Source organism: Macaca thibetana, chromosome 14, assembly GCF_024542745.1.
Source record: "Macaca thibetana thibetana isolate TM-01 chromosome 14, ASM2454274v1, whole genome shotgun sequence".
In the NCBI taxonomy this organism is placed as follows: domain Eukaryota; kingdom Metazoa; phylum Chordata; class Mammalia; order Primates; family Cercopithecidae; genus Macaca; species Macaca thibetana.
In genome coordinates this window covers 9,280,876-9,303,141 of record NC_065591.1, presented here as the reverse complement: position 1 = coordinate 9,303,141, position 22,266 = coordinate 9,280,876, and the positions used below count along the sequence as shown (strand labels likewise).

Here is a 22,266-nt window from a genome sequence, read left to right as displayed (position 1 = left end):
TTTACAACCTGGCCCTTTGCAGAAAACATTTGCTGAGCCCTGAGCTAGAAAATAGCACAGTCTCCAGGGAAATAGAGAATGACAAGACGATGAAGCCGGTCTATTGGGTGGAAGGGACGAAGGAGAGGAACCCAAAGCAGGGGTACCTGTCTCCGAGGCCCCAAAGTCAAATCCTGATTGCTCAGCGGGCTGGAAGGCGTGGCCTCAGTCCCGCCCTGCCTCTCCTCGCCACAAAGCGGTTGGTGGCGGCAGGGACTACACCGGTGTATCATGGGAGCGGCCCAGGCTACCCGTTAAAAACACTAAGGGGAGCGCGCAAAGCTGAACCTGGCGCTCGATGGGGGCCATTAGCCGCCCCAGAGCGCGCGGAGCCGCAGAGGCGTTGCTGGACTACAACGCAGTGCATCTCGGGAGGCGAACTCCACAGGACCGGGTGAGAGGACAGAGGTGGCCCGATGGGCGGCCCGGAGGCCGGGGATCATGGCGGGCAGGCGGGCCCAGCCAGGTTCAGCCCCGCCCCACCGCTCCCCACCCCCAGCCGGCCTCGCTTGCCTTCCCGCAGCACCGCTGTCCCCGGGATGCTGAGCGCCCACCGTCTCCCCGCAGCCCCTCATGCTCGGCTGCGAGCTGCCCGTGGGCACCTGCCCGGACATGTGCCCGGCCGCCGAGCGCGCCCAGCGTGAAAGGGAGCGCCGCCTACACCGCTTGGAAGTGGTGCCGGGGTGCCGCCAGGACCCGCCCCGCGCCGATCCGCAGCGCGCGGTGAAGGAGTACAGCCGACCCGCCGCCGGCAAGCCCCGGCCCCCACCCAGCCAGTTGCGTCCGCCCTCCGTGCTGCTGGCCACGGTACGCTACCTGGCCGGTGAGGTGGCGGAAAGCGCCGACGCTGCCCGCGCCGAGGTGGCCAGCTTCGTGGCAGACCGCTTGCGAGCTGTGCGCCTGGACCTGGCCCTGCAGGGCGCGGGCGACGCCGAGGCAGCGGTGGTGCTGGAGGCGGCGCTGGCCACGCTGCTGGCCGTGGTGGCGCGGCTCGGGCCCGACGCGGCGCGGGGACCTGCGGACCCGGTGCTGCTGCAGGCCCAGGTGCAAGAGGGCTTCGGCTCGCTGCGGCGCTGCTACGCGCGGGGCGCGGGACCACACCCCCGCCAGCCAGCCTTCCAGGGCCTCTTTCTGCTCTATAACCTGGGTGAGTCGCGGTCCTGGCGGCTGGGCAGAGCGTGGGGACAGGAGCCCACCATGACAGTGGAGGTAGGGAAAAGAAAGATTAGCTTTAACATCTCACCATTAGGCGCCTCCCAGGACAGCACAAGATCCACCAATCCCCGACATGGGACCTCGGGCCCATCTCGGGGTCTTAGTTGTCTCAGGAATAAAAGTGGAGGGGCAAGGGTGGAACGGGAGAGTTGGCCTAAACAGTGATTTTAAAACTTTTTTTTTTTTTTTTTTTTGAGTCTGACTCTGTCGCCTAGGCTGGAGTGCAGTGGCTCGATCTTGGCTCACTGCAACCTCCACCTCCCTGGTTCAAGGGATTCTCCTGCCTCAGCCTCCTGAGTAGCTGGGATCAGAGGCGTGCCATCACACCTGACTAATTTTTGTATTTAGTAGACAGGGGGTGTTTCACCATGTTGGTCAGGCTGGTCTCGAACTTCTGACCTCGTGATCCGCACACCTTGGCCTCACAAAGTGCTGGGATTGCAGGTGTGAGCCACCGCGCCCGGCAGATTTTCAAACTTTTTTTTAACCTCCCCGCCCAGTCAGGGTTACAAAGCAAACAAGAACACATATGCCCACGAATATACCTGAGACAGAAGTTTAAGGCATTAGAGATACTTTCTATGGGTGATGCATTCTAATAAACTCTATTATTTGTTAGTTTGTTTTTGAGACAGAGTCTAGCTCTGTCGCCTAGGCTGGAGTGCAGTGGCATGATCTTGGCTCACTGCAACCTCTGCCTCCCAGGTTCAGGCTATTCACCTGCATCAGCCTCCTGAAGAGCTGGGACTACAGGTGTGCGCCACCACGCCTGGCTAATTTTTGGATTTTTAGTAGAGACAGGCCAACACCATGTTGGCCATGCTGGTCTCGAACTCCTGACCTCCAATGATCCGCTCGCCTCTGCCTCCCAAAGTGCTGGGATTACAGGCGTGAACCACCGCACGTGGCCTGTTTTCTTATTTGTAGAATGTGTTTTTTGAGACAGGGTCTTACTCTGTTGCCCAGGCTGGAGTACAGTGGCTTGATCATAGTTCACTGCAGCCTCAACCTCCTGGGCACAAGGGATCCTCCTGCCTCAGCCTTCTGAGTAGCTGGGACCACAGATGTGTGCAATCACACCTGGCTAACTTAAATTTTTTTTGTAGAGATGGGGTCTCGCATGTTGCCACTTGAATTCCTGGGCTCAAGTGATCCTCCTGCCCCACCCTCCCAAGTAGCTGGGTGCCTGCCATCATGCCCAGTTAATTGTTTATTTTTGTCCACACTGCTCTTGCGAAGAAGGCATAGTAATTATCCCTGCTCTAGTGGGGGAAGAAATCGAAGCCCTGGGTGGTGAGGTGACTTGCCTGTTGACTCAGCACTGGTTAACAGTAGCAGAGGTATGACCATGATTTTCTTTTAATTTTTTAAAATTTATTTTTATGTAGGGATTGGAGTCTTGCCATGTTGACCAAGCTGGTTTCAAACTCCTGGGCTAAAGTGACCCTACCGCTTTGGCCTCCCAAAGTGCTGGGATTACAGGCATGAGCCACTGTGCCCAAACAAGCTCTGTTCTGGCTGGGCCCTCTCTACTAAAAATGCAGAAACTAGCTGGGTGTGGTGGCGCATGCCTGTAATCCTAGCTACTCAGGAGGCTGATGCAGGAGAATCGCTTGAACCTGGGAGGTGGTAGAGGTTGCAGTGAGCCGGGAGCCACTATACTGCAGCCTGGATGACAAAGCAAATCTGTCTCAAAAAAAAAAGGCCCTGTCCTATACAATTTTAACAAAATGCTGTTGACTTCACAACCTACTAATTGGTCAGAAGCCCTAGTTTACAAATGAGGCCCAAAGTTCCAGTGTCTGAGACTCTTCTGGAAGGGAAGCAGGGGCAGAGTCTCCTGAAGGAAGGGGCCTTCCCAGGTGTTCAAGGGAAGGTGGGGCAGAGTTGGCTCCCAAAACCATGGGTGCAGGGAAGCCAGGGTAGTGGGAAATCCAAGTCAGAAAACTTGGACTGGGGTCAGGCTCAACTACATACCCACCCTAGGACACTCTCAGGCGAATCATTAAATTATCTGGGCCCGCTTCCCAAATCCGGAAACCCTGCCCACTTCAGTGCTTAAGGATCTGGACTGCAGGAAGTTCAAATATGGGTCAGGGAAGGAGCCAAAGGCTGGCCCTTAGAGGGGAAAGGGAAGTTGGGCTAGGCCTAGAGAAGGGGCGTGGTTGAGAAGAGAGGAAGGACAAGGTGTTGGGAGGGGAGATGGGCCTGATCCTGTAAGGACCAGGCGTCCTCATTCTGGCTTCCCGCTCTCACAGGCTCGGTGGAAGCCCTGCGTGAGGTTCTACAGCTGCCTGCTGCCCTGCGCACCTGCCCGCCCCTCCGCAAGGCCTTAGCGGTAGATGCTGCCTTCCGAGAGGGCAATGCTGCCCGCCTGTTCCGCCTGCTCCAGACCCTGCCCTACCTGGCAAGTTGCGCTGTGCAGTGCCATGTGGGCCATGCCCGCCGGGAAGCCCTGGCCCGCCTCGCTTGTGCCTTTAGCACCCCCAAGGGCCAGACCTTGCCTCTGGGCTTCATGGTCAACCTCCTGGCCCTGGATGGACTCAGGGAAGCACGGGACCTGTGCCAGGCCCATGGGCTGCCCTTGGACGGAGAGGAGAGAGTTGTGTTCCTGAGGGGTCGCTATGTGGAGGAAGGGCTACCGCCTGCCGGTACGTGCAAGGTGTTAGTGGAGAGCAAACTTCGAGGACGTACCCTGGAGGAGGTGGTCATGGCAGAGGAGGAAGATGAGGGTGCGGACAGACCTGGGTCCCCAGCCTGAGGAGGGAGCGTGAGCCTCCCAGAGCCCCAGGACTGGGCCAGAGCACTTAGGTTTCTTTTTCTATGGTTCCCAGATAATAAAAGGAACTTGTTTTGTTGGTACCAGTCACTAGATGTGATTTATTTGAGGGGCTGTTGTAGGGAGTTAGGATACACAGCATGTAGGGAGAGGAACGCAGACTAGGCAAGGCCTAAGGCACCCCATGCCTCACTTTCGCCACTGGTCTTTGGCCTTGATGATCTGAGTTGGCATCTGAGGTTGGCATTATGCATCCCATCTTCACCTACCCACCACCAAGAGCAGCTGGTGGTTTTGCCATCCCATCCCTGTCCCCTGCTGCCCACCCTCTGCCACCTAAGCACCAGGATGAGGGTGAGTTGCATTAGGGATTGCCACTCCCCTCACGGACCTCAAGCTATTGCCTGAGAAGCTTGAGAGGGTCCTGTGGTAGTGCCCCCTCCTGGCACCAGGGAAGACCAGGACATCTCAGGAAAGCAGGCAGGAGAGGGTTGGGGTAAAGGGAGGGCCTAAGAAAGAGGGCTGGGGTCAGAGGTCAGCCACAGGCAGAAGGAAGAGGGCTGGGGTCAGAGGTCCGCCACAGGCCTCAGGGTGGCTGCCGCACCCTCCAGGGCTGTCACCACAATGCTGAGCTGTCTCTGCACCTCAGCCCAAGCTTCAGATCCAGAGGCTGTGTCCCTGGCCCTGGAGCAGGCATTGGATAGGCCCGGGAATGTGGCTACGGAGCCCGTGCGAGTTGCCCAGAGCACATGGCTGACAGGAGAAATGGGACAGGATCAGGGTCAGTCAGGGGCCAGGAAAGAGAAACCTGGACCTAGAACTGGCTTAGCTCCTGTACGCAGCTAGGCAGAAGAGCACCCCTCTCCACCTGTCTCTGAAGGCCGGGGGCTCTTACAGCAGTGGCGGCTGGGGGAGGAAATGTAGGTTCCAGTCCTAGCTCCCAGAGGGACCCTGAAGCAACTTCCCTCCTTGAGCCTCACATTCCCACCTTCTTCAGGGGCTGGGTTGCGCTCTAAAGGGCAGAGAAGCTGAGCACCTCATCTCAGGTCGGGGGCCATTCCCCGGCCCCACCTGGCGGCACCTCCCAGGACTCTGGGACAGACTCACCTGTAGTAGCGTTCCTCTGGGAAGGCTCGAGGGTTCAGAAAGGTCCGTTCCAAGAGCATCAACTGGTCATTGAGCATCCGGACCTGCAGGGGACTGGTGGAGGCAGGACCTGCCGGTCACCCTGGAGCCAGCAGCCTAGCTACCAGCCTGGTATCCTGCCCTGGATGCTGCTCTCCCAACCCCTGCCCGCTGCCCTTGCTCACTCGGGGCTGCCCTTCAGCGCTGATATGTGTTGGCCCAAGGCTGCAGCTGCTGCCTCAAATTTCTCCACTGCAGTCACCAGAGGCCCTGTGAGGAACAAGCAGTGGCTTAGTCCTGGGGGTGCAGGGCTCCCCATGCCTCAGGGTCAGGCTGTGCATACCCAGGCTGATGCTGTGCTGCTCCAGCAGGGCCCCGAGGTCTTGCTGGGCTGCCTGCAGGAAGCTGCGGAGTGTCTCACTGTAGTCACTGACTTTGAGGGGCAGGAAGAAGCTGTCACTGAGCCGGAGAATAATACTCCCCGCTGTCCGGGCCACAGCCTGATGGCTGCTGAAGCCTGCGGCAAGGTCACAAGGCCAGGACTCAGTCTTCAGCCTCTCCTGTCCTGTTCTCAGGATGCCCTTTGTCTCCCTCCTCACCTGGGTCCAAAAACTTGTCCACATAGTCAAAGGTGTCAAAGGCTGTGTGGTAGGTGGGGTAGATCCTGGCTGAAGTCTTGCTCTGGGGGAACAAAGCCCAGAGGTGACAGGCTTGGGATGGGAAGGGGGAGAAGGTGTACCTCCAGTGAGCTACAAAATGTGGGCATATCTCCATTGAATCTTGGCCATGTCTGTGAGGTGGGTTCTAGAACTCCCGAAAAGGAAACGGAGGCTCAGAGAGGTTAACCTGCTGACATCACACAGCTAATTAGTGGAAGAGCTGGGTCTGGTGCCAGTTTCCAGTTTCACAGGAAGGAGAAGAACCTGGGGCTTTGGAGTCAGAGAGATTCAAATCCCAGCTCTGCTACGGAGAATTGCTGTGGCTGTGAGGTAGAGAACGTACTTTTTGGAGCATCAAACAGGGAGGTGCCAGCTGGGCACTCTGCAACCCTTGCTTTACCTTCATGCCAACGCTCACACCAATGATCTGAGTTAATCAATGCTGAGATTAACCTTTTTCCCCGCTACATTTTAAGATCTTTGGAAACAGAATGCTTCTTTTTTTTTTTTTTTTTTTTTTTTTGAGACGGAGTCTCGCTCTGTCGCCCAGGCTGGAGTGCAGTGGCCGGATCTCAGCTCACTGCAAGCTCCGCCTGCCGGGTTTACGCCATTCTCCTGCCTCAGCCTCCCAAGTAGCTGGGACTACAGGCGCCCGCCACTCGCCCGGCTAGTTTTTTGTATTTTTTAGTAGAGACGGGGTTTCACCGTGTTCGCCAGGATGGTCTCGATCTCCTGACCTCGTGATCCGCCCGTCTCGGCCTCCCAAAGTGCTGGGATTACAGGCTTGAGCCACCGCGCCCGGCCCAGAATGCTTCTTACAGGCAATGTCATCTTACAACTGGTTGGAAGCGGTGGGTTTTTTGCGGTGGGTTTTTTTCCCTTCCTGAATCACATCTTATAATCAGTAGTATCTTACATTTGATAAAATAACAGATGAGCATAAAGAGGTGCTTGAAAAGGTTAAACTTGGCAGAGCCCTGGCACCAAGGCTCACACCTGTAATCCCAGCACTTTAGGAGGCTGAGGTGGGAGGATGGTCTGAGCTTAGGAGTTCAAGACCAGCCTGGCAACAAAGCAAGACTCCGTCTATATAAAACGCGCGCACGCGTGGGGGTGTGTGTGTGTGTGTGTGTGTGTGTGTATTTTTAAGAAACTTGGCAGAGGTAGCAGTGAGTAAAGGAGCAGGGTTCAGTCTGTGCGAGAACAGCTCCAAAGAGAGGAGGGGGCGCATGCAGCAAGGTACCGACGCAGGGACGGAGGGGCGCCTGCTCACCCGGTCATAGGTGTAGGCGATGTCCATGGAGGAGATGCCCAGGAAGTGAATGAAGGGTGCATAGTCGCTGCCAGCACCCAGAGAACCCAAGCTGCGGGAAGGAAGGGGGCCAGGATAAAGAGCGCTGGGCCGGACCGCCTCGCTCCGGGCCCCCTTCTATCCCTGGGCTCACCTGGGGACCAGGCCGTACACTGGGCTGCTGCGATTGAAGTACCGGATCCAGTTGTCGTAGATGCTCAGGTCGCCAGGGCCTGGTGAGCGGATCTGGCCGGAAGGAGAATTTAGTCTCGGTGCGGGGCCCTCCCCAGCCCCAACAACAGGGCGGGTCCTCCACCGTCTCCTGCCCACCCACAGTCCAGTCCTTCTTAAAAAGCTCGCCCTAGCCTCAGTCTGGCCCCAGCAGATCTGGAGAGTACCACTCCCCAGTCCCGCCCACCCATGCAGCACACTGCCAGCCCACCGCACTGCCCCGCCCCCGCCAGTTCAGCCCCGCCCGGCCCGCCCCCTTCCACCTCTTTGGTTGCAGAGAAGACGACACTCTGGACTGGGGGCGTCCCCTGCACCCTAAGGGTAGCATTGGCTGTGGGAGGAGGGGAGAAAGACTATTTGGGCCCCAGCCCCTTCTTTTACCCACCCCGTCGTCAGGCCGTCCCCTCCCCTTTCCTTCCCCGCCACCTCCATACCAAACACCGCGATGTCCACATTGATGTAGGCCACGGTGCGCTCCTGCAGCTTGTTGAAAAACTCCTGCGGGTGCGAGGGGCGACGTCAGCCCCGCGCTGTTCTGCCTCGGGAACCCCTTTTGATCCCCTACCCTGTAGGGACACTCACTTCTGTGAATTCCGTGGAGCCAATGAGCCCGAACTCCTCAGCCCCCCAGCTCGCAAACACGATTGATCTGCGAGGACGCCAAGTGCCTGGGAATGGAGGACAGAGGGTTGGAGGACAGGGTCCTCCTGATCCTAGGGTGCCTTAGGAGAAAGGCTGAGGACGTGAGGAGGAGGGGAGAGCTGGAAAAGGCGGGGCAGCTGGTGACAGGAGGTCCTGGCACTCTGCAGCCAGGTCTTCCAGGAGGCTCCCGCACCAAACACTGAACACAACTCCAAGCCTCCTGAAGGGTCGGGTGGGCCCTTCTACCAGAATGCCCGCTGCCCCTCTCTCTGTGGGCATGATCTGGGAAGACTTCTGACCTGCCACCCTCAACCCCCGCCTCCAGGCCAAACTCCATAGCCATCTTCACTTGGTGATAACACATGAACATTTCCTGTTAGGGCGTTATCCACATTGAACCAATCCCTACAACAATGCCTTGAGGGAGATACTATTATTATTTCCATTCACAATTGAAGAAACAGAGAAGCTAAATGACTTTCCAGGGTCCCAAGGCTGGTAGGCAGCAGAGCCAGTTTCAAATCCAGATATTTGGCTCCACACTGTGGGTATAGGGACTGGAGGTGGAAGCCAGGCTGCAGGATGCTCCGCCTCCCGGGTTCAGGCAGAAGAATTGCTTGAGCCTGGGAGGTAGAGGTTGCAGTGAGCTGAGATTGTGCCACGGCATCCAGCCTGGGTGACCTAGTGTCACTCTGTGGCCCAGGTTGGAGTGCAGTGGTGCAATCTCGGCTCACTGCAGCCTCAACTTCCTGGGGTCTAGCGATCCTCTTACCTTAACCTCCCAAGTAGCTGGGACCACAGGCACACACCACCGCACCTGGCTGATTACTGTATTTTTGGTAGAGATGGGGTTTCTCCATGTTGCCCAGGCCAGTCTTGAACTCCTGAGCTCAAGCGATCCACCCACTTCACCTCCCAAAGTGCTGGGATTACAGGTATGAGCCACCACAACCAGCAAATGAATTTTTCAGTGTGATGTGATCACATGCTTGCAATTACACATTTTTACACTTTTTTCTGCCAAAAATATATAATCTAAATCAAATGAGACAAATCCAAATTGAGGGTTATTTGACAAAATAATAGGACAATAATTGCAGAATCATGAAACACAAAGAACAGCTAAACAATTATAGCTAGGCGCGGTGGCTCACGACTGTAATCCCAGCACTTTGGGAGGCCGAGGCGGGCGGATCACAAACAATTATAGCTAGGCGTGGTGGCTCACGCCTGTAATCCCAGCACTTTGGGAGGCCGAGGCGGGCGGATCACAAGGTCAGGAGATCGAGACCACGGTGAAACCCTGTCTCTACTAAAAATACAAAAAATTAGCCGGGCGCGGTGGCGGGCGCCTGTAGTCCCAGCTACTCAGGAGGCTGAGGCAGGAGAATGGCGTGAACCCGGGAGGCGGAGCTTGTAGTGAGCCGAGATTGCGCTACTGCACTCCAGCCTGGGCGACAGAGTGAGACTCCGTCTCAAAAAAAAAAAAAAAAAAAAAAAATTATTATAGATTAAAGGAAACTAGTGACCAGATCACTAGTGTGATCCTGGATTGGAGCTTGGGTCAAAAAATTATTTTGCTATCAAGGTCATTATCACGTCCCAACACTTTGGGAGGCTGAGGCGACGAGGATCACTTAAGCCCAAGAGTTCGAGACCAGCCTGAGTAACACAGCAAGACCTTGTCTCTACAAAAAGTAAAAAATTATCAGAGCTTGGTGGCACACACATGTAGTCCCAGCTAATCAGGAGGCTGAGGCAGGAGGATCGCTTGAGCCCAGGAGGTCGAGGGTGCAGTGAGCTGTGATTGTACCACTCCACTCCAGGCTGGGCAACAGAGTGAGACCCTGTCTCAAAAAATTTTTTTTCTTTTTTTCTTTTCTTTTTTTGAGACAGAGTTTCACTCTCATCAACTAGGTTGGAGTACAGTGGCGCAATCAGCTCACTGCAACCTCTGCCCCCCAGGTTCAAGTGATTCTCCTGCCTCAGCCTCCCGAGTAGCTGGGATTTGTATTTTCAGTAGAGATGGGGTTTTACTGTGTTGGCCAGGCTGGTGTCGAACTCCTGACCTCAGGTGATCCACCCACTCCAGCCTTCCAAAGTGCTGGGATTACAGGCATAAGCCACCATGCCCAGCCTTCACCAGCTTCCCACAACCCTTGGACTGAACTCCAAACTCCCAGCCTGGCCTGGCCCTGCCTGCTCTGTCACCTCACCCAGCCCTGCCCACCTCCTTTCCGGCTGCCACCTCCTTGCCCTCCTCTCCTTCCCTGAAGCACTGAAACATTGAAGTGCTGCCTCCACTGAGAGACTTGTCCCAACCTGGCCTGGCACATCAAAGGCACATGAGATATTAGAGACATCAGAGTTAGCAATCGGCTGCCATCCCTGACCCAGCTGAACTAAAGCTTCCAGAGGGCAGAGCCTGGGCGCTGCCTGCTTCACAGCAGCATCGGGCCTCGCTCCTTCCAGGCACACCGGAGGCACTTGGAAGCTGCACACGAATCAACCCACAGTCTATTCCCTGTACCACACTGGGCTGCTGCAGGCCAAGGCTGGTGTCATGCATTTCTGCCCCCAGGGCCCTCAGGCATGGCACAGGGAGCACTGCAGTGTGAGGGAGAGGAGGTGGAACAGGAAGGGGACCTCCGGGGGCGAAGGTCCCTGGTCCAGGGGAGGGGGCCGCCTCACCCTTCTTCAGCAGGGTCCCCAGGACGCGGGAGAGCTCCAGGAGGACGGCGGTGCCACTGCTGGGGTCGACAGCCCCATGCACCCAGCTGTCTCGGTGGTTCCCATATAGCACATAGCGATCTGACCAGAGGAAAAGGGGCAGAGAACCAGAGGAGAGGGAGAGGTGGGCACGGGGAGCTGGGCTGGGTGGTGACACAGTAGCAGTGGCACCCAGAGCACAGCAGGGGCCTGGGAAACAGTCAGCAAGAGGAGGGCTCACCAGGCTCCACAGCCCCGCGGATAATGCCCAGGACGTTGGAAGAGTTCCTCAGCTCCAGGCGGTTGTAGATGCTCACATTCACCTGGCTGGGGAGGGTGAAGGGTGTGAGGAGACTCTTGGCCTTGCCCACTGCCCCCAACCCAATGCAGGAGACACCGAGGCCCGGAGCCAGAAAGTGATGTGGCAAGGTCACTGGCCCAGAAGTACCAAGAGAGGCAGCAAGGCTGGAGCCAGGCTCTCCTGCTCACTCACTGGGGAGTCGCTTATTGGGTGCTCAGTCCCTGACTAGGCTCTGGGCAATGACTGCGACAGATGCGGACCTGGTGCTCATGAGGCCTCCCTCTCCCGAGTGAGACAGACCACGAGGACAGGAACAGCTGGGTGAAGGGGCCTGGGAGGAGAGGGCACCTGGAGGCCAGGGGGTGCTGCAGGGAGGGAGGCTGGTGCATGTCAGGAGTGGCAGTGGCCCTGATTTGGGAAGGAGCTTGGCATCTTCAAGAGAGGGAGTCGTGGGGTGCAGACGTCGAGATGAGGTGGGAGGGGCAGGGGAATCCAGGGGCTTCCCCAAAGACAAGACAGATATTTTGGGGTCAGGAGAGGGTCTGAGAGAGAGAAGAAAGGGAAAAAGGTCAGGCTTTGAAGTGGAAAGAGGGAACATAATCACCAGGGAAGGGGAGAGGCAAGTTGGGGGAGAGGGCAACTGAGGGAGAACTGGTCTGGCTGCATCTCACCTGTCTGCTGAGAAGTCTCCATCAGGCCGGAAGCCGGGACCCAGCCTGTAGTGGCAGCCCAGTGCTCCCTGCCAGGTGTCTGGGGCCAAAGTTCCGTTGAGGTTACTGGGGAGGAGGAAGAGACCCCTCAGGGTAAATGTGAGTGTGGGGCTTGAAGTCTGGAGGCCACTGGGGGCTGGGCAGGACATCCCAGGGAACAAACTCACCAGAGCAGGTCTCTTGCATCCTGGAAGCCAATGGGCTGTGTAGGAATTGGGGGAAATCCAGAGACATTGGCAGGGTCCAGGCGGAAGGAAGAGGGGATGGCTGGAAGGTAGGGAGTCAGAGGGTCCCCAAAATACTTGTAGTAGGAGCCTCGCTCCACTCCTGAGGGTGGCAGGTACCAGGAGTTGGGAAAGGTTTCGTTGGGCAAGCTCAGCCCATCGTTGATGTCGGCAGGGTCTGTGTACACCAGCACCCCGGCCACCCCGTGCTTGGCAGCATTCACAGCCTGCAGCGGGCAGAGGAGGCCGTGTATAAGGGAGGGACTGGACCGGATGTGTCCTGTTCCTCTTCCTCCTTCCTCAACTATGGAAGCCAGGATAGACCAATCTTCCCATAGGCAAGATGATGTGGCCGGGCGCGGTGGCTCAAGCCTGTAATCCCAGCACTTTGGGAGGCCGAGACGGGCGGATCACGAGGTCAGGAGATCGAGACCATCCCGGCGAACACCGTGAAACCCGGTCTCTACTAAAAAATACAAAAAACTAGCCGGGCGAGGTGGCGGGCGCCTGTAGTCCCAGCTACTCGGGAGGCTGAGGCAGGAGAATGGCGTAAACCCGGGAGGCGGAGCTTGCAGTGAGCCGAGATCGCGCCACTGCACTCCAGCCTGGGTGACAGAGCCAGACTCCGTCTCAAAAAAAAAAAAAAAAAAAAAAAGATGATGTTTGCACAAGTCATTTATGGCAGTGCCTCTTGCAACAGCAAAGGTCATTTCAGCACAGCCAAGTCAGTGCCTATCAGTGGAGTCTGGCTGAATAACGGGGACATCCTACAGTGGAATACCATGAAGCTGCATAAAATAACACGGTTGTGTACTCGCGTCCACAGCAACGTTATCCTCAACAGCCAAGAGGAGGAAATAGCCCAAGTGTCTATCAACAGATGAATGGCTAAACCAAATGTGGGCTGTAACATACAGTGAAGGCCGGGTGTGGTGGCTCATGCCTGTAATCCCAACACTTTGGGAGGCCGAGGCAGGCAGGTCACCTGAGGTCGGATGACCTGAGATCAAGACCGGCCTGGCCAACATGGTGAAACCTTGTCTCTACTAAAAATACAAAAATTAGCCAGGTGTGGCTACACCTGTAGTCCCAGCTACTTGGGAGGCTGAGGCATGAGAATCACCTGAACCCAGGAGGCAGAGGTTGCAGTGAGCTGAGATCATGCCACTGCATTCCAGCCTGAGTGATAGAGCAAGACGCTGTCTGAAAAAAACCCCAAAAAACAAAAAACAAACAAACAAAAATAATGCAATATTATTCAGCCTAAAAAGAAATACAGTTATGATACGTCAATGAGTCTTGAAGATGTTATATTAAGTGAAATAAGCCAGACACAAAAAGACAAGTATCTTATACTTTCACTTATGTGAAGTCCCTAGAACAGGCAAATTCATAGAGACAGAAAGTAGAATTGAGGTTACAGAAAATAGAATAGGGGCTGGGGCAGGGACCTGGGGAGTTATTGTTAAATAAAGTATCTGTTGGAAATGACGAAAAGGTTCTGGAAATGGGTAGTGGTGATGGTTAATAATCTGTGTATTTCTACACTACTTGTTCCCTTTTCTTTTTCTTTTCCTTTTTTCCCTTTCTTTTCTTCCTTCCTTTCCACCTTCCTTCTTTCTTTCTCTTTTCCCAGCTCTTATTATAGACACTTTTTTTTTTTTTGAGATGAAGTCCTGCTCTTGTCCCCCAGGCTGGAGTGCAATGGTACGGTCTCGGCTCACCGCAACCTCTGCCTCCTGGGTTCAAGCGATTCTCCTGCCTCAGCCTCCTGAGTAGCTGGGATTACAGGCGCCCACCACCATGACCGGCTAATTTTTGTATTTTTAGTAGAGACGGGGTTTCACCATGTTGGCCAGGCTGGTCTCGAACTCCTGACCTCAGGTAATGAGCCTGCCTTGGCCTCCCAAAGTGCTGGGATTACAGGCGTAAGCCACCGTGCCTGACCCACTTTTTAAAAAATTGTGGTAAAATACACATAACATAAACTTAGCATGTGGAGTGTGCAGTTCAGTGGCATGAAGTACCTCCATATTGTTCAACCATCACCACCATTCATCTCTAGAACTCTTTTCATCTGACAAATCCGAAACTTTGTCCCCATTAAATACCAACTCTCCCTTCCCCTCTTTCATTCTACTCTTTTTATATTAATTTTTTTTTTTTTTTTTAATCCATGGAGTCTCGATCTGTCACCCAGGCTGGAGTGCGGTGGTGCAATCTTGGCTCACTGCAACCTCCACCTCCTGAGTTCAAGCAATTCTCCTGCCTCAGCCTCCTGAGCAGCTAGGACTATAGGTGCATGCTGCCATGCCTAGCTAATTTTTATTTTTTTTTTTTGGATTTTAGTAGAGACGGGGTTTCACCATGTTGCCCAGGCTGGTCTCGAACTCCTGAGCTTAGGCAATCCACCTGCCTTGGCCTCCCAAAGTGCTAGGATTACAAGAGTGAGCCACCACGCCCACGTCCAGACTTTTTTTTTTTTTTTTTTTGATCAGAGTCTCGCTGTCTCCCAGGCTGGAGAGTGCCGTGGTGCAGTCTCAGCTCACTACCATCTCTGGCTCCCGGGTTCAAGCAGTTCATCTGCCTGAGCCTCCCCAGTAGCTGGAATTGCAGGCATGCACCACCACGCGTGGCTAATTTTGCCTTTTTCGTAGAAATGGAGTTTCGCCATGTTGGCCAGGCTGGTCTTGATCTCCTGGCCTCAGGTGATCTGCCCACCTTGGCCTCCCAAAGGGCTGGGATTACAGGCGTAAGCCACTGCGCCCGGCCCCTAGTCAGAATTTTTGACGGAAAAGAAATGGCAGGGACAAGCAGACGGCCAACATGAGGGACTTAAGCTGAATATTCAGAACTACTTCACAGGAGGACTTAGACTTCCGGAATACCAAACCTGAAAACTGTACTCAGCCCCTTTATTTCCTATAGCTCAGAGAGGGTCAGGGAGGCATCCGAGGCCACACAGCCCCTTGGTGGAACAACCTGAAAACACCTCACCTTTCCTGCCCCACCCCAGGGCTTGGGTCCCCACTCAACACCGCCCCTTCTCCTTCCCTTTCCCCTCACTTCCTCCAGTCCGCTGCCCGGCCCCTTCCTCACCCAGGCCTCGTGCACTGGGGGGCTGCCACTCACCTTGGCCCCACGCCCTACACCCCCATAGCGAGTCAGGGCGATGGTGCCTTCGAGTTTGATGCCCTGAGTCTGTAGCTCCTTAAAGTCTTCTTCCGTGCCGCGGTTGGCATAGACGAGGAGGCCCTAGTCCCAAGAGGGGGTGATCCTTTGAGCTGGGCCCAGCGAAGGGCGGGTGGGGAAGGGGTGGGGGAAGGCTGGATGGCAGGAGGGAGAATTTAGATTCTGTTCCTCCACCTCACCCAGAGCCTGTAAGCTCCCCAAGGACAGTCACCCCTGGTTTCCTCCATGTCTGGGTGCCCTGTAACAGGCCTGGCCTTAAGCAGAGCCACTAGTGTTTGTTGAATGACTGGTGGAGGAAAGGAGCAGCGATGGAGTGTCCACGTGAGTAAATTCGGGAGGGGGCGCTGTGCCCCAGTTGAGGCATGTTCCCTGGGTCAGGGTGGGGAGAACCCTAGGTGGAAACAAGGGAGCTGGGCCAGGGCAGTAGGGGGGTTCCGGGCCCACCTGTGGGGTTCCAGAAGGAGCATAGGCGGCATAGGGTTGTACCACATCTGGCCCCCCTTGCTCCCCGGTCACATTCTCCTCGGTCCGGTGGCAGGAGTGGATGATGTCCCCGGTGGGGCCCACTGTTGGAGGGGGTGGCAGTGTCATGGCTGGGCCCAGCAGCTCCCCCCCCACCAACCCTCTGGGCATTCCCAAGGCTGGGCAGGACCTCACCAATGTCCACGACGTTGGGCTGCTCCTGGCTAGGGAAGGACAGCAGCACCTCGTACGTGAAGGCCTCGGCCGAGTCCAGGCCTGACTCTGGGTCCTTCCAGCGCTGTAGCAGCAGCTGCACCAGATCCTCATCCCGAGGGCTGGAGGCCAGGTGTGGCTCCCTGGAGAGTTCTCTGCAGGGTGGGCAGAGGGAGGGGCAGGGCCAGCATCAGGGAGGGGGCCTCTGGCAAACGGAGGAGCAGATGGCCCAGCCTCTCACCTGAGGTTCTCCCGGATCCTGTGGGCATCCAGCTGCCCCATGACGGTCTCCAGGATCTCCAGGTCCAGGTCCTGGGGGGCTGAGACGCTGGGGGCAGGTGAATTGGCTTTTTTGGGAATGGCAAAGTGGCCCAGGATGATCCCCAGCCCCAAGAGGGCAGCAGCCCCCAGCCCCAGCCCCAACACCTTCGTCCACTGCATCCTGCAGACTCTTGGCCAGCTGGTGTGAGACTCGTCTATAGGTTATTCCCTATAGTGGGGGTGTCGGGCCTGGTTAACCATTACCCCATGGGTGGCACTGCCCTTTGACCCCCAGCTGGCAGGGAGAGTGAGGGAACATCCCGCAGTGAGAGCCAGGAGCCATCCACATCCACCACATTCTGCATCATTTACCTGGAATGGCCCTCCAAGGGCAACAAGGTCGCCCAGGGACACAGGCCCAGAGGGAAGGGTCTCATCCGGGGTATCCCAGGAAAACAGAGGCCAAGCCAGGGCTGGAACTCAGAGCTCCTGTGTTCACAGCAGGGCCGTGCCCACTGGCCACCCTCACTGCCTCTGCCTCCCTCCAAGGCGGCTAATCTGTAGCACACCCAGCCCTGCCTGCCTGAGCAGATTTTGAGTTGAGATCCCCTCTTTGCTGGACGTAAGCTGTGTGACCTTGGGCAATTCACTCAGCTTCTCTACGCCTGTTTTCTTTTCTTTCTTTTTTTTTTTTTTTAGACTGTGTCTTGCACTGTCACCCAGGCTGGAGTGCAATGGTGTGATCTCGGTTCACTGCAACCTCTGCCTCCCAGGTTCAAGCAATTCTCCTGCCTCAGCCTCCCAAGTAGCCGGGATTACAGGTGCCCACCACCATGCCCGGCTAATTTTTTGTATTTTTAGTAGAGACGGGGTTTCACTATGTTGGCCAAGCTGGTTCTCGAACTGCTGACCTTGTGATCTGCCCACTTCGGCCTCCCAAAGTGTTGGGATTACAGGCATGAGCCACTACGCCCAGCTGCTCCTGTTTTCTTAGCTGCACAGTGGGGATAATAAAACCTGCTTCACAACCCTCTGGTGTCATTTTTTTTTTTCTTCTTCATCTTTTTTTTTTTTTTTTTTGGTCAGGGTCTTACTCTGTTGCCTAGGCTGGAGTCTAGTGGTGCGATCTCAGCTCACTGTAACCTCCACCTCCCCGGCTCAAGAGATTCTCCCACGTCAGCCTCCCAAGTAGCTGGGATTATGGTATGCACCACCATGCCTGGCTATTTTTTGTATTTTCACAAAAAGGAGTGAGCCACCGCACTCAGTTATGGTTTGTCATTTTCGTTAAACAAGATGGCATCTGTAGAAATAGCTAGTGCAGGCTGGGCGCGGTGGCTCAAGCCTGTAATCCCAGCACTTTGGGAGGCCGAGACAGGCGGATCACGAGGTCAGAAGATCGAGACCATCCTGGCTAACATGGTGAAACCCCGTCTCTACTAAAAAATACAAAAAACTAGCCGGGCGAGATGGCGGGCGCCTGTAGTCCCAGCTACTCGGGAGGCTGAGGCAGGAGAATGGCGTAAACCCGGGAGGCGGAGCTTGCAGTGAGCTGAGATCCGGCCACTGCACTCCAGCCTGGGGGACAGAGCGAGACTCCGTCTCAAAAAAAAAGAAAAAAGAAAAAAGAAAAAAGAAATAGCTAGTGCAGTGTCTGACATGTAGTGGGAGCTCATTAATTTTAACTACTCATCCCTCATCTGACCATCAAAAACAGAAGGCCTAGAGCTAAAGGAAGGAGGAGGACCCAGAAGAATTCTCCGCATCTATCCTGAAGGGAGCCCAGCGATGCGAGGAGTGGGAGTCCTGGGAAGGGAGGCTGTCCCAGAGGACGCAGCAGGGGAAGCCCATGCCTCCCTGGCGAGTTGACTTCCTCTTCTAATCCCTGGCTCTGCCTGGACTCCGTCATCCACCCTCCTATTTATGCATCCACCTATCCCTCCATTCACTTATTCATTCCTTCCCTTGTACATGCAAGCACTGTTCATTCTGCACTGTGCTAGAGCCATGCAAGGCCATGGGGAAGCAAAGTCCAGCAGGCGAGGCAGACAGGCTTCGGGTTCAGCCATGTGGAAAGTGCCCTGTAGAGGGAGGACCACCATGCTCCCAGTGAGAAAGCGAGGGGTTCTGTCTGGGAGGGAACATCTGCGGGGGTCCTCTAAGGCTGAGAAGGTGTTCCAGCATGTGCAAGGGCTGAGAGGGAAGTGACACTTCAAGTACGCCATACACATAGTAAGCCTCTCTTCCAGACCTCACGGAGAGCCAGGCGGGGCTGCGGGGGTCCCTAGGGACTTGAGCTGGGACTTCTCCCACCCTCCCATAGCCTCTTCTGCCTTAACTCTGCCTCGCAGGTTGCAGCCCATGGATGGGCTCAAAGATGCCTGCAGAGCTTGGGGGCTGGGTCAGGGCAGTATGTGTGTGTGCGCGCACCCGTGCGCCCTCGTGTGCGTGTGCGTGTGCGTGTGTGTGAGATTTCACAGACCCCTCTCAGAGCAGCCTCCTTCCTGCTCACAACCCCATTTTGTGGACACCACCATCTGTTGTGCTGCTGGTGAGGAGGGTCAGCATGAGAGGACTAGGGGTGTCTGGGAGGGGATGTGGTGTGATCAGTGACTTCAGGGAGGTGCACCAGGAAGCCACAGTTCTTGGCAAGGTGATTATCGATGCCCAGAATATGACCTTGGATCTTATCAGAAACCCGTCAGTGCAGGGAGCATACACCTTCCTTATGAAGACACAGGACAGTCACCAACAGGTGGGGAGTGGGATGCCAAGGTCAGCTGATAAGTTGAGGGACTGAGGCAGCAGCCACATGGTCCTACCCCACCCACTCCTGGAAGGATTTAACCCCTCGATCATGTGAAGTCACAAACAGGACGCCTGGACAGGAGTGTGTGACATCTGAGTGATGACTCCTGGGAATGTGGTTTGTGTCGGAGAGTGTGCAAACACCTGTGTGTGTGACACCCAAGAGATTCACTCAGGCTGTTGGAATCCACTGGTGTCTACATGGCTGTAGGCACCAGACATTAACTTGGTCAATTTTCCTTCCTCCATCTTTGCTGGGTGGGTAGTATGGCCCCTCCCAGAACATTCTGGATTGTGGGAGTTCCTGGAAATCACTTAAGGTAGTTAGAGCACATGAACACCTTTCATTTTCCTGCCTTATTCTCCCAATGGCTCTGGCTCCAAGGGGTCTTCAATCCTCCAGGACCAGCAATGCACTGCTGCTGGCTCCCTCCCCACTCTCCACCTGCCCCACACGCTCGCCTCCGTCGCATTCTCCTTCACCTCCCACGTGTACTCACCTTGCCCAGTTTGAGGCCCTGGAAGCCCTCTCAACCCCCAATCCTCTCTGCTTTGGTCACATCCACTGGGAAAACCCCATTCTGGTTACATCTGACTCACTCTCTGCTTCCTCTGTGCCTGCACCCTTGCCCCTGGATGTGCCTGCAGAGTCATGTGGCCTCCCGGACGCCATATTGTGAGGACACTCAAGCAGCCCTGTGGACAGGCCTCATGGTGAGGCGCTAAAGCCTCCTGCCAACACTCAGCACTAACTTGCCAGCCCTGTGAATAAGCCACGTTGGAAATGGTTCTTCCAGCACCAGTCAAGCTGTCAGAATACAGCAGCCCCTGCTGCCAGAGTCTTGACTGCAGCCTCACGAGAGTCCTTCAGCCAGTACCACCCAACAAAGCCACTTTCAAATTCTTAACCTGTGGACACTGTGTGAGATAATACATGTTTATGGTTTTAGGCTGCTAGGTTTTGGAGTAATTCGTAACACAGCAAAATAGAGAACCAGTACAAATGACCAAATATAGACCAGAAACCCACAAGTAAATGTCTCCAGTCTAACCTATCCCCTGAACTCTTGTATTTTCAGGTGCCTAATTTTTTTTTTTTTTTTTGAGACAGAGTTTTGCTTTTGTTGCCTAGGCTGGAGTGCAATGGTGTGATCTCGGCTCACCACAACCTCTACCTCCCAGGTTCAAGTGATTCTCCTGCCTCAGCCTCCTGAGTAGCTGGGATTACAGGCATATGCCACCACGCCCAGCTAATTTTGTTTTTAGTAGAGTTTTTAGCTTCTTCATGTTGGTCAGCCTGGTCTCAAACTCCCAATCTCAGGTGATCTGCCCACCTCGGCCTCCCAAAGTGCTGGGATTACAGGCGTGAGCCACCGCGCCCGGCCTGCAGTAGCCTCTTAACTGGCCTCTCTGATTGTATTCTTGTCTCCTCCAGTTTTTTTCTCTACATAGCAGTCAGACTCAGCTTTGTGAAACCCAGGTTGGCCATGTCACGACCGTGCTCACAGCCCTCCAAGTCTCCCTTCACACTCAGAGTGACAGTCATGACAGTGACCATAGAGCCCTTCATGTCTCAGACCTGGTCCCCTCCCTGTCCTCCTCACTCACGGCTCCTGCAGCTCTGGCCTGCTGCTGTCCCCTGAGCCTACCAGGCATGCTCCTGACTCAGTGCCTTCGTGTTGGCAGCTCCGGCTCCCTAGAACCCTGCTCCCCAGTTGTCCACAGGCTCCTTCCCTCAGGTCCTTTGTGTCTTTGCTCAAATGTCACTTCTCAATGAGATCTTCCCTGACCGCTCTATTTAAAATTGCATTCCTGACTGGGTGCAGTGGCTCATACCTATAATCCCAACACTTTGGGAGGCTGAGGCAGGAAGATTGCTTGAGTCCAGGAGTTCAAGACCAGCCTGGGCAACATAGTGAGAATCCATGTTTAAAAATACATAAATAGGCTGGGCGCAGTGGCTCACGCCTGTAATCTCAGCACTTTGGGAGGCCGAGGCAGGCGGATCATGAGGTCAGGAGATCGAGACCATCCTGGCTAACACGGTGAAACCCCATCTTTACTAAAAATACAAAAAAAAGTAGCCGGGCGTGGTGGTGGGCGCCTGTAGTCCCAGCTACTCTGGAGGCTGAGGCAGGAGAATGGCGTGAACCCGGGAGGTGGAGCTTGCAGTGAGCCGAGGTTGCGCTACTGCACTCCAGCCTGGGCGACAGAGCGAGACTCCGTCTGAAAAAAAAAAAAAAAAAAAAAAAAAAAGAAGAAAAGAGATGTTAGCTCAGCTCAACTCAGCCTGAGGCTGGGGCAGAATTAAATGGTCACTAATCAAGCGCTTCATCAGTTACTTTGCCCAGGCCTGATCCCTAGGAGTCTGCTGTAAGTCAAACCAGGCCTGGGGAGGAGCCACAAACCTGAATTTCCATCCTCTTGGCTGTGGTCTCCCTACGGTGAACATAAGGCAAAATGATCATCCTTAGCCCCTTCTGTGTCACGCGAGGATTAACGAAGGGATTCTGCTTGATCTTTCACCATCGATTAGGCCTAGATGCTGTAAAATTAGAGGTTACTTTACAGAAAACCGATTAAGATGCAAATGATTTCTGCCCAGTGAATAATACAAGCCTTAGGGTTATGAGACCTTTTATTTTACTTTAAATTTTTAAATTCTTTTTTTGAGACAGTGTCTCACTCTGTCGTCCAGGCTGGAGTGCAGTGGTGCCATCTTGGTATGCTGAAGCCTCAGCCTCCCAGGTTCAAGTGATTCTCGTGCCTCAGCCTCCCAAGTAGCTGGGATTACAGGCATGCACCACCACACCTGGCTACTTTTTATATTTTTAGTAGAGACCGGGTTTTTCCATGTTGGCCACTCTGGTCTCAAACTCCTGACCTCAGGTGATCTGCCCACCTCAGGCTCCCAACGTGCTGGGATTACAGGCGTGAGCCACTGTGCTCAGCCCAGGTTATGGGATTTTAAAAATAAATGCCCTATAGAATATTAACCAATTTTGTATGTAATTTAGCAGTCTTCTATCATTATCCCTTCCTTTCTCCGCCTTGACTATATATGTGTCAGATTTTTGTATTCTTTTCTGCAACCCCATTGGTGGAGGAGGGTTGGGGGCTCCCAGGAGGCCCTGGGCCACAGGGCTTCTGGGTTGGGGGTGAAACTAAAAATCGATATGTATCTCCAGTCCTGAGGGGTGTAGGATGCAGGCCCTTGGGGAGTTGCCACCACCTCTCTCTGCCCCCCAACCCCATGACTTACAAAGGGGAAGGGTCTTTTCCAAGGTCACCAGATGGTTAGTGGCTTTTCCCCTATCCCTCCCCCACCCACACCCCAGTATCCTTCTGCACTTTGGAGTTACAGCAGGTACCCGGATCATCTGGGGAGGAACTGCGGCCCCTTTC

General features: G+C 55.0%; 3 protein-coding genes across 5 annotated transcripts in view; 2 read left to right on the top strand and 1 right to left on the bottom strand.

The window, feature by feature from the left end:
* Positions 1–22,266, top strand: part of VPS51 (VPS51 subunit of GARP complex) — a 148,382-nt gene that overhangs the window by 71,627 nt on the left and 54,489 nt on the right. The window lies entirely within an intron of this gene.
* On the top strand, positions 233–4,116 carry SAC3D1 (SAC3 domain containing 1). Of its 3 annotated transcripts, none has more exons than XM_050757242.1 (2): positions 233–1,186; positions 3,513–4,116. In XM_050757242.1, exons 1-2 carry the CDS (start codon positions 613–615, stop codon positions 4,013–4,015), a joined length of 1,077 nt encoding a protein of 358 aa, XP_050613199.1. In that variant the 5' UTR covers positions 233–612; the 3' UTR covers positions 4,016–4,116. The 3 variants fall into 3 exon arrangements, with proteins under 3 accessions (XP_050613199.1, XP_050613201.1, XP_050613200.1); XM_050757244.1 differs by lacking the exon at positions 3,513–4,116 and adding an exon at positions 2,361–3,495; XM_050757243.1 differs by having other exon boundaries at positions 592–1,248.
* On the bottom strand, positions 4,106–16,239 carry NAALADL1 (N-acetylated alpha-linked acidic dipeptidase like 1). Its single transcript, XM_050757372.1, has 18 exons — positions 16,034–16,239; positions 15,775–15,947; positions 15,562–15,683; positions 15,058–15,180; positions 11,869–12,152; positions 11,663–11,767; positions 10,932–11,017; positions 10,673–10,792; positions 7,922–8,007; positions 7,774–7,837; positions 7,603–7,670; positions 7,263–7,354; positions 7,091–7,181; positions 5,758–5,839; positions 5,502–5,675; positions 5,344–5,428; positions 5,141–5,233; positions 4,106–4,786 (listed from the first exon to the last, which is right to left on the bottom strand). Exons 1-18 carry the CDS (start codon positions 16,231–16,233, stop codon positions 4,600–4,602), a joined length of 2,235 nt encoding a protein of 744 aa, XP_050613329.1. The 5' UTR covers positions 16,234–16,239; the 3' UTR covers positions 4,106–4,599.

What these genes read in the sequence shown, in the direction of transcription:
- SAC3D1 (XM_050757242.1), top strand. Translation starts at nt 613, where the DNA reads ATGCTCGGCTGCGAGCTGCCCGTGGGCACCTGCCCGGACATGTGCCCG. An exon ending in CTTTCTGCTCTATAACCTGG is followed by an intron (nt 1,187 to 3,512) that starts GTGAGTCGCGGT and finishes CCGCTCTCACAG; the next exon opens with GCTCGGTGGAAGCCCTGCGT.
- NAALADL1 (XM_050757372.1), bottom strand. Translation starts at nt 16,233, where the DNA reads ATGCAGTGGACGAAGGTGTTGGGGCTGGGGCTGGGGGCTGCTGCCCTC. An exon ending in GGACAAGTTTTTGGACCCAG is followed by an intron (nt 5,676 to 5,757) that starts GTGAGGAGGGAG and finishes ACCTTGCCGCAG; the next exon opens with GCTTCAGCAGCCATCAGGCT. An exon ending in GCGCTGAAGGGCAGCCCCGA is followed by an intron (nt 5,234 to 5,343) that starts GTGAGCAAGGGC and finishes TGCCTCCACCAG; the next exon opens with TCCCCTGCAGGTCCGGATGC.